Source organism: Somniosus microcephalus, chromosome 1, assembly GCF_052327205.1.
Source record: "Somniosus microcephalus isolate GS21.2 chromosome 1, FLI_Smic_1.0, whole genome shotgun sequence".
Taxonomy (NCBI): Eukaryota; Metazoa; Chordata; class Chondrichthyes; order Squaliformes; family Somniosidae; genus Somniosus; species Somniosus microcephalus.
The window spans coordinates 162,654,266-162,669,476 of NC_140987.1; the positions used below are offsets into that span (position 1 = coordinate 162,654,266).

The following is a 15,211-nucleotide window of genomic DNA, read 5'->3' on the forward strand; positions in this document are numbered from 1 at the left end:
TGGCCTCCACCGCCCTCTGTGGCAGAGAATTCCACAGGTTCACCACTCTCTGGGTGAAGAAATTCCTCCTCATTTCAGTCCTAAATGGCTTACCCCTTATCCTTAGACTATGACCCCTGGTTCTGGACTCCCCGGCCATCAGAAACATCCTTCCTGCATCTAGTCTGTCCAGACCTGACAGAATTTTATAGGTTTCGATGAGATCCCCTCTCAATCTTCTAAACTCCAGTGAGTATAAGCCCAATCGATACAATCTCTGCTCATACGTCATTCCTGCCATCCCAGGTATCAGCCTGGTGAATCTTCGCTGCACTCCTTCCATGGCAAGAACGTCCTTCCTCAGGTAAGGCGACCAAAACTGCACACAATACTCAAGGTGCGGTCTCACCAAGGCCCTGTACAGCTGTAGCAAGACATCCTTGTTCCTGTACTTGAACCCTCTTGCTACGAAGGCCAACATACCATTTGCCTTCTTAACCGCCTGCTGCACCTGCATGCTTACCTTCAGCGACTGGTGCACAAGAACACCCAGGTCTCTTTGCACTTCCCCTTCTCCCAATCTATTGCCATTAAAATAATAATCTGCCTTCCTGTTTTTGCCACCAAAGTGGATAACCTCACATTTATCCACATTATAGTGCATTTGCCATGTTTCTGCCCAATCACCCAACCTGTCCAAACCGTACTGGAGTTTTAAGACATCCTCCTCACAGCATACCCTCCCACCCAGCTTTGTGTCGTCTGCAAATTTGGAGATATTACATCCAATTCCCTCATCCAGATCAGTAATATATATTGTGAACAGCTGGGGTCCTAGGACCGATCCTTGCGGTACCCCACTAGTCACTGCCTGCCACTCGGAAAACGACCCATTTATTCCAACTCTTTGCTTTCTGTCCGCCAACCAGTTCTCTATCCAATCAATACCTTGCCCCCAATCCCATGTGCCTTAATTTTGCACGTTAATCTCTTATGCGGGACCTTATCGAAAGCGTTCTGAAAGTCCAAATACACCACATCCACTGGTTCTCCCTTATCTATTTTACCAGTTACATCCTCAAAAAATTCCAGTAGATTAGTCAAGCATGATTTACCTTTTGTAAATCCATGTTGAGTTTGTCCGATCCTGTCGCTGCTTTCCAAGTGCTCTGCTATTACATCTTATATAATGGACTCTAGCATTTTCCCCACTACCGATGTCAGGCTTACCAGTCTATAATTCCCCGCTTTTTCTCTACCACCTTTTTTGAACAGTGGGGTAACATTAGCTACCCTCCAATCCATGGATACTGTTCCAGAGTCTATCGAGTTCTGGAAGATGACCAGCAATGCATCTACTATTTCTAGGGCCACTTCCTTAAGTACCCTGGGATGTAGATTAGCAGGCCCTGGGGATTTATCGGCCTTCAGTCCCATCAATTTTCCTAACACCATTTCCCTACAAATACTGATTTCTTTCAGTTCCACCCTTTCATCAGACCCTATGTTCCCTGGCATCTCTGGGAGGTTATTTGTGTCCTCCTTTGTGAAGACAGAACCAAAATATGTATTTAGTTGGTCTGCCATTTCTTTGTTCCCCATTATAAATTCACCTGATTGTGACTGCAAGGGACCTACGCTTGACTTCACCAATCTTTTTCTCTTTACATATCTATAAAAGCTTTTACAGTCAGTTTTTATGTTCCCTGCAAGCTTACTCTCATATTCTATTTTCCCTTTCTTAATTAATCCCTTTGTCCTCCTTTGTTGAATCCTAAACTCCCAATCCTCAGGATTATTGCTTTTTCTGGCCAATTTATATGTGCTCTCCTTGGATCTTATGCTATCCCTAATTTCCCTTGTTAGCCACGGTTGAGTCACCTTTTTTGTTTTATTTTTATGCCAAACTGGGATGAACAAATTCTGTAGCTCATCCATTCGGTCTTTGAATGTTTGCCATTGCCTATCCACCGTCAACCCTTTGAGTGCCATTCCCCAATCAATCCTACCCAACTCACTCCTCAGACCATCGTAGTTTCCTTTATTTAAATTGAGGACCCTAGTCTCTGAGTCAACTACTTCATTCTCCATCTTAATGAAGAATTCGATCATATTATGATCGCTCCGACCCAAGGGGCCTCGTACAACAAGATTGCTAATTAATCCTTTCTCGTTACATAATACCCAGTCTAAGATGGCCTGATCTCTGGTTGGTTCCTTGACATATTGGTCCAGGAATCCATCCCGTAAACACTCCAGGAATTCCTCCTCCACAGTATTGTTACTAATTTGGTTGGCCCAATCTATATGTAGATTAAAGTCACCCATGATGACTGCAGCGCCCTTATTGCACGCTTCTTTAATTTCCCTTTTAATGCCATCCCCAACCTCCGCCTTACTGTTTGGAGGTCTATATACCACCCCCACTAACGTTTTTTTCCCCTTAGTATTTCTCAATTCTACCCATACAGATTCCACATCATCAGAGCTAATATCCTTCATTACAATTGTGTTAATCCCTTCTTTAACCAGTAATGCTACCCCACCTCCCTTTCCTTTTTGCCTATCTTTCCTGAATATCGAATACCCCTGGATGTTGAGTTCCCAGTCTTGGCCATCCTTGAGCCACGTTTCTGTAATCCCAACCAAATCATATTTGTTTACCTCTATTTGCACAGCCAATTCATCCAACTTATTACAAATGCTCCTCGCATGGACTGTGAGTTGGGGGAGCTGCTTAGGCCACAGCGGCTATTAAAGAGTCTTGAGCTGAATCCAAACCAAATTTTGCAAAGTGCTCTAAACCAGGCTTTCAGTTCCTCATTCACATACATAAAAGGCCCAACGTTTGCTTTGGGCAATGCCTGTAATGCAGGTGCAAATTAGGCGTGGGCTTTTGCGGCCCAAAATTGGTCCTTTTTGCCAGGTGCAACAAGGATCAATTTTTAGTCACAAGTGTTTCCTCACAATGAGGGAACAGCAGGTTGTACCCCCCATATCTCTAGCAGGTGGCTACATGATTACATTAGTGGAAGCTCAGCAGCAAGTCTCTGGCCCAACCTCTTGGTCAGGAAAAGTATATGATGCCCATAAAGCTGTCACCATCATGGAAGGGTGAGAAGTGAGACTTATGATTAAAAAACCATGACGCTGATTACAAACCTATTCAAACACTCCATTCATGAACATAATGGGCCAGTATGAAGTTGTCAGAGTGCAACAAATAAAAATAGGTTCCAATAAAACAATTAAATGTTACACCATATACACAGCAGTCAACAGTTTGTAATAGCCCAACTATGAAACAGGAAAGAAACAAAAAAAGTAACTTTTAAAAATATGCAGCATCAGTGTGTAAAAATGTACAATAGTACATGAGGCCCATTTAAACCCATGATAAACCCACCATCTGCAAATGATTCCACATGTCATCTGTCACAGCATTTGAATAGGAATAGGTCTTGAGGTATGACTGTAAAACAAAGAGGAAAACTGAAATGCTGTGTTTGAAGAAATAAAGGCAAGCAATTGCTGTGAAGAGAAATGACAACCCTTGAAACGCTTTCAAATCATATTGTGAATCATTATTTCTATTACCAGAAAGCTTACTGACTCAAACCAGGAAAGACCTTTTTAAACTCACTCTGAGCCCTTTCGCAAGTAGCTCCTCTGTCATAAAATTGGAGGCCATATGGATAATACAGGCACCCTATGGTAGGAAGAGGAAAAATGGTTTAAGTGTTAATATAATTGTGGCGTAATACAAGAGAAAAATAAACAAGTCACTGTGTGACTACTTAACATTTACAATATGAAAATTTAATGTCACAAGAAATTAAAGAAAACAGATTGCTAAAAGATCAAGTTAGAAAATACATTAATGAATTGATAGTATTAGGAATATATGAATGGAAGAACAGGAGAAGGCCATGCAGCCTCTCGAGCCTGTTGTGCCATTTAATTAGATCATAGCTGATCTGTATCTTAACTCCATTTACTCGCCTTGGTTCCATAACCCTTAATACCCTTGCCGAACCAAAATCTATCAATCTGTTTTGAAATTTTCAATTGACCTAGCTTCAACCTTTTTGGGGAGAGAATTCCAGATTTCCACAACCCTTTGTGTGAAGAAGAGCTTCCTTACATCACCTCTGAACAACCTAGCTCTAATTTGAAGGTTTTGCCCCCTTGTTCTGGACCCCACCACCAGAGGAAATAGTTCCTCTCTATCTACCCTATCAACTCCTTTAATCATCTTAAACACCTCAATTAGATCTTCCATATTCAAGGGAATACAAGCCTAGCCTATGCAACCTGTCCTAATAACTTAACCCCTTTTTATCCCAGTAGCATTCTGATGAATCTGTGCTGCACCTCATCCAAGGCCAATATATCCTTCCTGAGGTGTGGAGCACAGAACTGAACGCAGTACTCTAAATGGGGTCAAACCGGTGCTTTATAAAACTGTAACATAACTTACACTCCTTTGTATTTCAGCCCCCTTGGGATAAAGACTAACATTCCATTAGCCTTTTAAATTATTTTTTGTACGTGCATTCTATTATCTAGTGTCAGCCAGTGGCTCAGTTGGTAGCACTCTTGCCTCTGAGTCGCAAAGGTTGTGGGTTTAAGTCCCATTCAGACTTGAGCACAAAAATCTAGGCTGACACGCCAGTGCAGTGCTGAAGGAGTGCTGCAGTGTCGGAGGTGCCGTTTTTCAGATGAGTTGTTAAACCAAGGTCCCGTCTGCTCTCTCAGGAGGATGCAAAAGATTCCATGGCACTATTTTGAAGAAGAGCAGGGAGTTATCCCTGGTGTCCTGGCCCAATATTTATCCCTCAATCAACTGATTACCTGGTCATTATCATATTGCTGTTTGTGAGAGTTTGCTGAGTGCAAATTGGCTGCTGCGTTTCCTACATTACAACAGTAACTGCACTTCAAAAAGTACTTCACTGGCTGTAAAGCACTTTGGGACGTCCGGTGGTCATGAAAGGTGCTATATAAATGCAAGTCTTTCTTTCTTCTATCTTTCTGTTAAATTCTTACTTTACTCATTTTATGTTTCATTTTTGATACTTTTTATTCAGGATTTTATCATACTAAAAATAGGAAATATATAAGTATATATATCCAAATTGGAGAGATAGTAACAGATAAATATGCAGTATTGTATAACAAGTAATAAGACGTCACAGCCAATGTAACAGGGTAGTCAAATGCAATATACACAGGATGAAAAGGATGCAATAAGAGAGCATGAAAAACCTGGCTATTCATTCTGTAAAACAGGGGCATGGTGGTGTATAACAAGAATTTGATCAGGCAGCCCATTCTGTGGTCCACAGGAGAGATCCAAAGCTTGAGAAATTCAGTGGCAGGCTGAATTTCACAGCAATGAGATGGGAAGTCTTTGAGAGAAGAATGGGGTAGAAAGCAAGTAACGGAGGGGCAAGGGAGAGGCAGCTGGAAAATGAAGAAAGTGGATCCCAAAATGTGCTGGTTCAGCAGTCCTCAAGAGAGCAGGTGAAGAAATGACTCCTTGGATCCTGGCTTTGACTACTTCCCCCACCCCCAACAAGCTTTACTGGAAAGCCTCATAATGGCTGATCTTGTGGAATTTGTCTTGCCTGAATACGAACATGATTTTCTCTGACTGGGAAATGTTTCATAGCACATAGGTCCACATGGATTGTGATGGGAGGCTCACCTGGCACTACATTCCCAGAATATTGCATCATGCAGCAAAGATTGAGCAGGAGATTGAGCAGGCAATCCATCCCATGGTGGAAAAGATTCTCCATAGGCAGGCCAAATGGGTTAAACATGATAAGGGGATGTTAAAGGTATAGGCCAACAATGCTGAAGAACTACAACTTAAGCCTAATTTCTATCATGTTCATGCTATAATTCAAGGGTTTTAAATCAGCAGGTAGTTTTCTTTAAATTAATTCCTGGGATGTGGGTGTTGCTGGCAAGGCCAGCATTTATTGCCCATCTATAATTGCCCTTGAGAAGGTGGTGGTGAGCCGCCTTCTTGAACCGCTGCAGTTCTTGTGGTGAAGGTGCTCCCACAGTGCTGTTAGGGAGGGAGTTCCAGGATTTTGACCCAGCGATGATGAAGGATCGGCGATATATTTCCAAGTCAGGATGTTGTGTAACTTGGAGGGGAACTTGGAGGTGGTGGTGTTCCCATGCACCTGCTGCCCTTGTCCTTCTAGATGGCGGAGGTCACAGGTTTGGAAGGTGCTGCCGAAGAAGCCTTGGTGAGTTGCTGCAGTGCATCTTGTAGATGGTACACACTGCAGCCATGGTACGCCGGTGGTGCAGGGAGTGAATATTAAAGGTGGTGGATGGGGTGCCAATCAAGCGGGCTGCTTTGTCCTGGATGGTGTCATGCTTCTTGAAGGTTGTTGGATCTGCACTCATCCAGGCAAGTGGAGAGTATACCACCACACTCCTTACTTGTGCCTTGTAGATGGTGGAAAGGCTTTGGAGAGTCAGGAGGTGAGACACTCACCACAGAATACCTAGCCTCTGACCTGCTCTTGTAGCCACAGTATTTATGTGGCTGGTCCAGTTATGTTTCTGGTCAATGGTGACCCCCCCAAGGTGCTTATGGTGGGGGATTCAGCGATGGTAATGCCGTTGAATGTCAAGGGGCGGTGGTTAGACTCTTGTTTGTTGGAGGTAGTCATTGCCTGTCGTCCAGGTCTTGTTACATTCGGGCATGCACTGCTTCATTATCTGAGGAGTTGCGAATGGCACTGAACACTGTGCAGTCATCAGCGAACATCCCCATTTCCGACCTTATGATGGAGGGAAGGTCATTGATGAAGCAGCTGAAGATGGTTGGGCCCAGGACACTGCCAGATTGGATTTGTCCTGCTTTTTGTGGACAGGACATACCTGGGCAGTTTTCCACATTGTTGGATGGTGATGCAAGAAAGTCTTTGCTTTCTTCAGATTGAAAAGAAATGTTTCCTGAAATCTATTGCTGGGTTGCTCAGGGTATAAATGATCAATGCTGACCATCCTTGATATCGTGTTCACTTCCTGAGTGAGAATGATTTCATGATGATCAGAAGAATCCAAACCTGTAAATGTCGAGGGTCATGGCGACCTTCATTTCTACAGTAAAGACTCTGCTACTTGTGGATTTGGGCTTTAACTCATCATGGAGCAAGTTGCAGACTCGGTCGAAGGCCTCCTTTATAAAGCTCAGCTGTTGTACAGTTAGCCCCTCGGACATCGACTCACATATCAGTCATGGCCTATATACTCTCTGGGCCAGGTACTTACGTGTGGGGGGTCTGTCTCCACTGATGGTGCTTCACTCTCCAGACCTTCTGTCTGCGGTTTTCTTCCTCATTTCCTCCATGATATTGATAAGCAGGAGTAGAGCCAGCAAAGAAGACATTTTTACTTCTCAAAAGGACTGAAGAATGGCTGTCTGGATTCATAGCATGGGAACAGCTTCAATGCTTCCTGGAGCAGCTGTTTTGCATGTGTTTCAGCTGCCTGCGCGCCTGAAAATCTGGTTATAATTTTACGAGAGCTTCTAAGCAGGCACAAATTCAGGAAATTTGTTTATAAGGCTCTGTAGCTTGGGGGTGAGACATTTATGTGCTTATTAGGCCCAAAGATTTAGTGCTGGAAATGCCAGGCATCAAAAACTACCAGGCTAGGTACAGCACGATTAGATGTAGAGAAAAGCTGCCTCTACTCTAGCTCAGTAATCTACCTCAATTCCAACCTCAGAACCCCTACTATATCAGTGTGATATTTTTCCATTTCCCACACAAGCCATCATGTAGTCTTTCTGAGATTTCAATTTAATAATAAATTAGGGACATTTTTGCACTGTCAGCTGATGGCTACTAAAAAGTGAATCGAGATTGACGAAAATAATTTCACATAAGACCCTTACAGCCAATAATCAGGGGAAACCTTCAGCCCATCAGTCTGGGCAGGATTTGAACCCAGACCCTAGCGATGAACAGAATGGTTTAATTACCTTGACATCCCTTATGTTGGAACTGATAATCTATAGCCCTATTAGATTTTTGGCCCCTTTAAAAAAAATACTTGCATTATAGAATCCCTTTAATAGCATGCATTACATAGGTTTTGGAACACCAAGATGGATTATATTTAGAAAGCAAAACTTTATTGCAGATGCCTACTCTACAACCAATTACACATTTCTCCCATTCTCCCTTCCTTGCGATCTTCATTTCCAAGACTGCTGGTGTTGCTAATTTGTAGCTAAACCAGCAGAAGATACTGGGTTGAGCTGTACAGCAGAGATATCTCCCCAAGCCCATTTCTTTCCTTCCAGACAACCTATCAAAGACTTATAAAGTGGAACCTCTGGAAAAAGTACAAATAAAAATGCCAATGAACACTGAAATTTGAAATAAAAACACAAAATGTTGGAAATACTCAGTAGGTCAGGCAGCATCTGTGGTGAGAAAAACAGAGTTAACATTTCAGGTCGATGACCTTTCATCAGAACTGGAAAAGGTTAGAGATGTAACCCGTTTTAAGCAGAAACAGAGGCAGGGAAAGGGGGAGGGGAGGAAAGAACAAAAGGGAAGGTCTGTGATAGAGTGGAAGGCAGGAGAGATTAAATGACGAAAGGGATGTTGGTGCAAGTCAAAAGGAGATGGTAATGGAACAAGTAAAGATACAAAAGATGGGTCTAGAGGAGGTGTAAATGAATATCAGAAATATCAGAATCATGAGCAGCAACTGCCGTTCAAAAAAATGGGGGCAGAGGTTATGATCTGAAATTGTTGAACTCAATGTTGAGTGTGGAAGGTTGTAAAGTGCCTAACCAAAAGATGAGGTGCTGTTCCTCGAGCCTACATTGAGCTTCATTGCAACAGTGCAGGAGGCCAAGGACAGAAGGGTCAGAATGGGAGTAGTCCGGAGAATTAAAATGACTGAAATTTGAACCTGAGTTTCCTCATTGAGAATCCACTCTCCTCGCATTGCTGCCAGAGGCCTCTTTAAAGATCCATCATTTTTAGAATCTATCTACTAATGAGAGGAATGACAATTAAACTTGGCGCATGGATTGTTTTGGAGCAAAGTTTTACTTGGATGCTCTAGAGTGTCAGCCATACAATCTTCATAGGACTGAATGAATCAATAAGAACATAATGGCCTGGATTTTGTGGTAATAATATTGGTGAGGCTATCAGCGCTCACCGCTATTATGGAGTAAATCAGATGGCAACTTCTGGCGCAGTAAAACGTGGAAATCAGGAAGCTGCTGTCTGAGTTGCCCTGCTCCTCCACAAGCTTCGCTACATTGGTACCTCGCTGAGAGACTCGGCATTCAAATACATGAAAGGTGTGAAGTTGCGCTACTTACCCACTAGATACCCGCTAAACACGCCAGAAAAAGATAAGGCTTGTCCATTCAAGTCTAAGTTAATTTTTAATGGCATGATAAGTCTTAATTACTACCAAACAACCTCTCTGGCACTGAAAATTAACTTTTACAAGTGTGAAGTCTCATTTCTTCAGATTTTAATTAGTTGGAGATTATAAAAAATTTATAATTAAAATAAAACTTTTTTTACTTTTTCTTTCTGTCTCTTTCATCTCTCTCTCTCTTAATCCTATCTTTCTTTCCCTCTATTTCGCTTTCTATACATGATTTTACATTGAATTAAATATTTTAACTTACACTTCCTGGTTTAGACTCTACGGGCTGGATTTTGCTAGGGCCGGGGAGGCGGGATTGGAGGCGTGTGGGGGATAAAAATCGCAAAACTGGCGTGCGGGCCCAAACCCGCCTCCATCCCACCTCCACGCAATTTTCCTAAATTCGTGTCTGCTGGTCCCGACTCCGTCCCGCCTCCAGGAGGCGGGATAGGCCCTTAAGGCCCTTAACAAGCCCTCAATTGGCTCTATAATCCCATTTTCCTAACCACTTGCAAGTTTACTCGTTTTCCCACGTGAAACACGCCTGGTGGGAAACACACATCTGAAACCTGGCGGGAGCACAACTGGCTTGCGGAGTAGCAGCTGCAGCTCAACCATTAAATGGCAGATTTGAACAGGCTTTAATTGCAGGTGGCATAACTTTGCTCTCTCAGGTCTGGGGGATCTTTCAGAAGGCATACCCACAGCTCTGGAAGTTTGCAGCCTGACAACCATCTCCAGTGTGACCTCCTGGGAAACCCCTCTCGCCACCTTCACTGAGCGCTTCCTCAACTGAGGCATCTACCAGAAGCATGGGAGCCATTTTTGTCCTGCCCTTCTGGATATTACATGAGGCCGCCCAACAGCAGCAGCAACAGCAGTTGCGCCAAGCTGCTGCTGCCCCACCTGAGGATGCACAGGCCAGAAGGGGCCAGCGCATGGAAGGCCGTCGGCGCAGGAGATACCCCGCAAACAGGGTCTACAGACGCAGGGTCAGCTACCTCAACATGTCTGAGCAGCAGTGCCAAAGGCGGCTCCGACTTTCGCGAGAGATAGTGGCTGACATCTGCGCAATGCTGCAGCAAGACCTGGAGCCCAGAGGAGCAGCTGGACACCCCTTATCAGTGGCCGTCAAAGTCACCATCGCACTCAACCTTTTTGCCTCAGGCTCATTCCAGGGATCAGCAGCAGACATCAGCGGCATCTCCCAGGCGGCCGCACACACCTGCATCAAGCGGGTAACCGATGCCCTCTTTGCCATCGCGCACAATCACATCCATTTCACCAAGGATCGAGCAAGTGTCATGGCGAGAGCGGTTGGATTTGCTAATCTTGCAGGCTTTCCAAGGGTGCAGGGCATCGTTGATTGCACACATGTGGCCCTTAAGGCACCCCATCGCAATCCTGGTATTTTTGTCAACTGCAAGGGCTTCCACTCCCTCAACGTTCAGCTGGTGTGTGACCACAAGAAGGAAATTTTGCATGTTTGTGCCAAGTACCCTGGCAGTTGCCATGACTCCTTCTTACTGCGCCAGTCTACTGTGCCTCCGCTATTCAGTCCGCCACACCAACTTAACGGATGGCTACTTGGAGACAAGGGCTATCCCTTGAGGACGTGGCTATTGACGCCGCTGAGGAGGCCAGCCAACGCAGCTGAGGAGAACTACAACTCCAGCCACCTTTCCACCAGAGCCATGATCGAGCAGACCATTGGTCTGCTGAAGATGCGCTTCAGATGCCTGGATAGATCAGGTGGAGCCCTGCAATACTCAGCAGCCAGGGTCTCCAGAATCGTTGTGGTTTGCTGTGTGCTTCACAACATGGCACAGCGTTGTGGCTTGCTGATGGCCGAGGACCAAGTGGCTCCTGACATATCCTCCTCAGATGAGGAGGAGGAGGAGGGGGAGGAGGAGAGCAAAGACGAACATCTTGCAGAGGCTCATCAACCAGCGGCAGCAGTGCGCGAGAACATTGGTGGCCGGCATGCAAGGAACGCGCTCATATTGGGCAGATTTGCTGAGCCTCGCCCATGAGGGACTATTGCCTCGCATCCTTTTACCTGAGCACTGACAATAGCCAGGAACCAGCTGACTTCTAGCGATGTGACCACCATACTGACCTCAAAGTGAAAGTCCCATTCGCGAAATGACACACGCCACAACTACAGCAGTAGCCAACAGATGATTTATTAACATTATTCTGATGGCTTTCAACCATAACACATTAAATTCCACCCAAGTGACTACCCTTGTGATTATTTGTGCAGTTTCTTTCTCTTACGCGTGCTCCTATGTAGTGGTTCCCCAGTGGCATCAGCAGATGTGGAGGCCCCTTGCTCACTTCCTTGCTGCTCCTGTCTGGACACCTTTGGCGGGCGTCCTCTGGGGTTGCGAGCCTGTAAGGGCTGCACAACAGTCTGCTGCTCCTGCGGCTGTGCAGGGGTTGAGACGCCGATCTCACTTGGGTGCTGACTCAGGTGGGGCTCTGACTGAGGACTTGTCAGTGGCATGGAAGTTTGAGCGCTTGGAGAGGAGCCCCCACCTCCTTGTTCTCTGCCACCATCATCCCTCTCATGGGTCAGGTCCCCCTCAGCGCTTGCAAGTGGCGAGAGAGCACCTTGCTGCACATCAGGGGAGCCATGGGGACCCGTGTCGGGACTGGCAGTCCTTCTCAGAGGGACTGCCATGAAGGTCTGGTTTCTCTGTTCAATAGCTGCCCATCGCTCCTCCAGAGATGTCAGTCTAGTCTGAACACTCACCATGTTTTCAACACTCGCGCGACTTATCTCCTCCATGGCCGTAGCCAGCCTTTCCATGGAGGTTGCCATCCTTTCCGTGGTTATGCGTTGATGCGCCAATGACTCCACAAAGGCTCTGCTCATGTTAGTGACGGACTCCTCCATTCGCTCCACACTCGCAGCAACCCTGGAGACAAAGCCTGCCAGAGACTCCTGCATATTTTCCTGGAGTGCCATCACCGCTGATACTGTGGATGGACCCAGAGGCAGAGGGTTGACATGCAGCTGAGCCGAGCTGGGAGAGTGCTGCGCCCTCCGACTAGGACTCTCCACTGCTGTCCCTGTCTCCACCATCTGCTGAGGCTCACTTGTGAGCTGTGATACACCAGGTGACAACACTACTCTATGTCCCGAAGGTCCCACCGAGGTGTGAGTGTCTGCGCTGGTGCTGGGTGCGTTGCCTTCTGCTGACGCTGCGCCCTCAGAGGTTGCAGCTTCCTCTGAGGAGTCTGGATGCTGAGGCTGAACCTCCTCCTGCGTCCTGGAGACAGGAGCTTGCGATGGTCCTGTGGGGGAGTAAAGGAAAGTGTCAGAGATGAGAGGCCAGGGTTACCTGCACAGTGCTTATTGCAGATGATCAGAGGTCCATCTGCTAGAGCTTCCAAGTCATTATCAGCGAGTCATGCAATGCAATTGAGAGAGTTGGAAAACTCTTCTGTCACCAGCTTGCTCTGCTGCACCGGTCTCTCCGTCCCCCACTTGTGTGTCGTCCTGGATGCCGACGATCTCCAGGATTGCCTCCTCCCATGGGGTCAGCTGGGCTAAGGAGGCTGCCCCTCCACCTGTCCTGGCTCGCTCTGTTCGGTTGTGAGCTCTCTTTTCCTGCAATGGGGGAGACAAGTGGAGTTTGAGCGAGAATGAAGGAGTGAGTGTAGAGAATCGATGGCATAGATGCTTAGAAGGAGAGAAAGATGGAGTGAGATGGCAAGACCAAGGGCCCTCCCTATGTGATGTAAGTTGTTTTCATAGCATGACAGTGATAGGGAGTGTGAGGGCTGCATAGTCCATTAGTTAGGTGAATGTAACCATAGAGAGAGAGGGAGTGGGAAAGGGTGCATGGATGTCAGTGTCAAGTGGGATGTGGAGGAAGAGATTGGTAAAACTGAGAGCTGGTGAGGAAAGGCAATGGGGATCAGATTAAGAGTGATGGGAACATCATACTCACTTTTCCAGTGCGCAGAAGGTCATGGAAGCGTTTCTGACACTGGATCCATGTTCTGCTGGTATTCGAGCTGGCGTTCACCTGCTCTGCCACCCTCAGCCACACAGCCTTGGTTTGCTGGGGTGGCTTCTTCCTCCCCGAGGAGGGGAAGAGCACCTCCCTGCTCTCTGTCGCTCCCTCCACCAATGCCTGGAGGGCTGCCTCGTCAAATCTGGGGGATGCCTTACTCCGATGTGTCGCCATGATTGATGATGGTAGCAGCAGCTGCCAGGGCCAGAAGCTTGGCAGTCTGCTGAAGTGAGCAAGGCTTGTGGAAGCCCTTAAATGAAGCAGCAGTGATGATGTCATCGGAGGCGAGCTTCCCACCTGAAAAGCTCACTGGCTAGGGGTTCCCACACGTGGGGAATCAATTGGGCTATTGATGCGCTATCAATTACTCATAAAAGACGGAGAGTTAGGAGAGTAACTAAAGGCTTTTATTAGCAAAGAACAGAGCATGCCTCTCGTGGTTGAATGGGTTCCAAGAAGGCAGGGGGCTGCAGGTCAATCACCTTTATACCTGGGCCTGTGGGTGGAGCCAGCCGAGACATGTTGAGGCATGCATAGGTACAACAGTGTGCAGCAACAACAACAACAGTGAATAACAATAACAGTGGTTTACCACAGCTATAAAATCAAAATTGCATCAATTTCCCACATCGTTCAGGATTTGTGTGGGAAACACAAAATGTGGGGAACACGACCCCAACCCGGCCCCGGAGCAAAATCCAGCCCTACGTGCCTCAGTAAGGATGCTTCAATCTGATTGGTTGAAGGAACATGCTGTTGCTTGCTCTGTTCACACAGATCCCAGATTCCCTGTAGAGGATGCCAAACTGAAATAGCTCTCTAATTACCATAAGTTGCCACACAAATGCCCACTAAAAGTCTGTAGGCAACTGTAAGCGAAATGAACAGCGAGTACTGTTCATTCACCACTGACCGCAAAATCTGGACCCTTGTGTTGTTACCTTTGATCTTGAGAATTTAAGTAACTATGCTTCCACTTTCCACCCAGTCCCCATCTGCACCTTAACTTGATCCATTTCTGACTCTTTCCTTCCCTTCCTGGATTTGTCTCTTATCTCTGGTGATCCTTGCACAGGCATCTATTACAGGCCCACTAACTCCCACAACTACCTTGGAGTATGCTTCTTTACACCCAGCTTCCATATCCCAGCTTCTCCATCTCCATTGCATCTGCTCTCATCCAGCTTCAGCAGCAGGGCTTCTGAAATTCTTCTTGCCCCATCCCTTTCCTCTCATAACAACAAAAGACTCCCTTGTCCTCACCTTCCACCCCACCAGCCTGTGCATTCACTAGATATCTTTTGCCATTTCTGCTACCTGCAACATAATCCCACCACCAAGCATATCTTCCCCTCTCCTCCCCTCCCCTCTCCTCTCCAATTTCAGGAGTGATCATTCCCTTCACAATAGCCTTGTTCACTCTTATACCACTCAAACATTCAGCTGTCCTTCCTTGCCACTTTCCCATACAACTGCAGTAGATGCAACACTTGTACATTTACCTCCTCCTATACCAATGTACATATCAGAGTCCTTGAGTTGGAGTAGGAGTTAGAGACACTCCACCACCGTAATTTCCAATGCCTACGGGTGTGTACGAGCTGTGTACACACCCGTAGGGACCTCGCAAGTGCCAGTTTCAGGCATGCGCAGTGCATGCGCTGAAAACCGGCACTTCTCATCTGTCAAGAATCCTCTTGACAGATCACACGCCTGCACTGGAGAAGGGCCTCTGCGGGTGGAGTTTTCCGCTTTCTGCAGAACCT

At 46.3% G+C, this 15,211-nt stretch overlaps 1 protein-coding gene across 1 annotated transcript in view; it reads right to left on the reverse strand.

Moving 5' to 3' along the window:
• LOC147124429 (aminopeptidase Q-like) overlaps positions 1–15,211 on the reverse strand; it is a 338,328-nt gene that overhangs the window by 138,500 nt on the left and 184,617 nt on the right. The window contains exons 8-9 of the mRNA XM_085987070.1: positions 3,623–3,688; positions 3,386–3,451 (exon numbers count right to left, since the gene is read on the reverse strand). Of these exons, the coding sequence (XP_085843196.1) occupies positions 3,386–3,451; positions 3,623–3,688 (132 nt within the window). The remainder of the gene's footprint in view (positions 1–3,385; positions 3,452–3,622; positions 3,689–15,211) is intronic.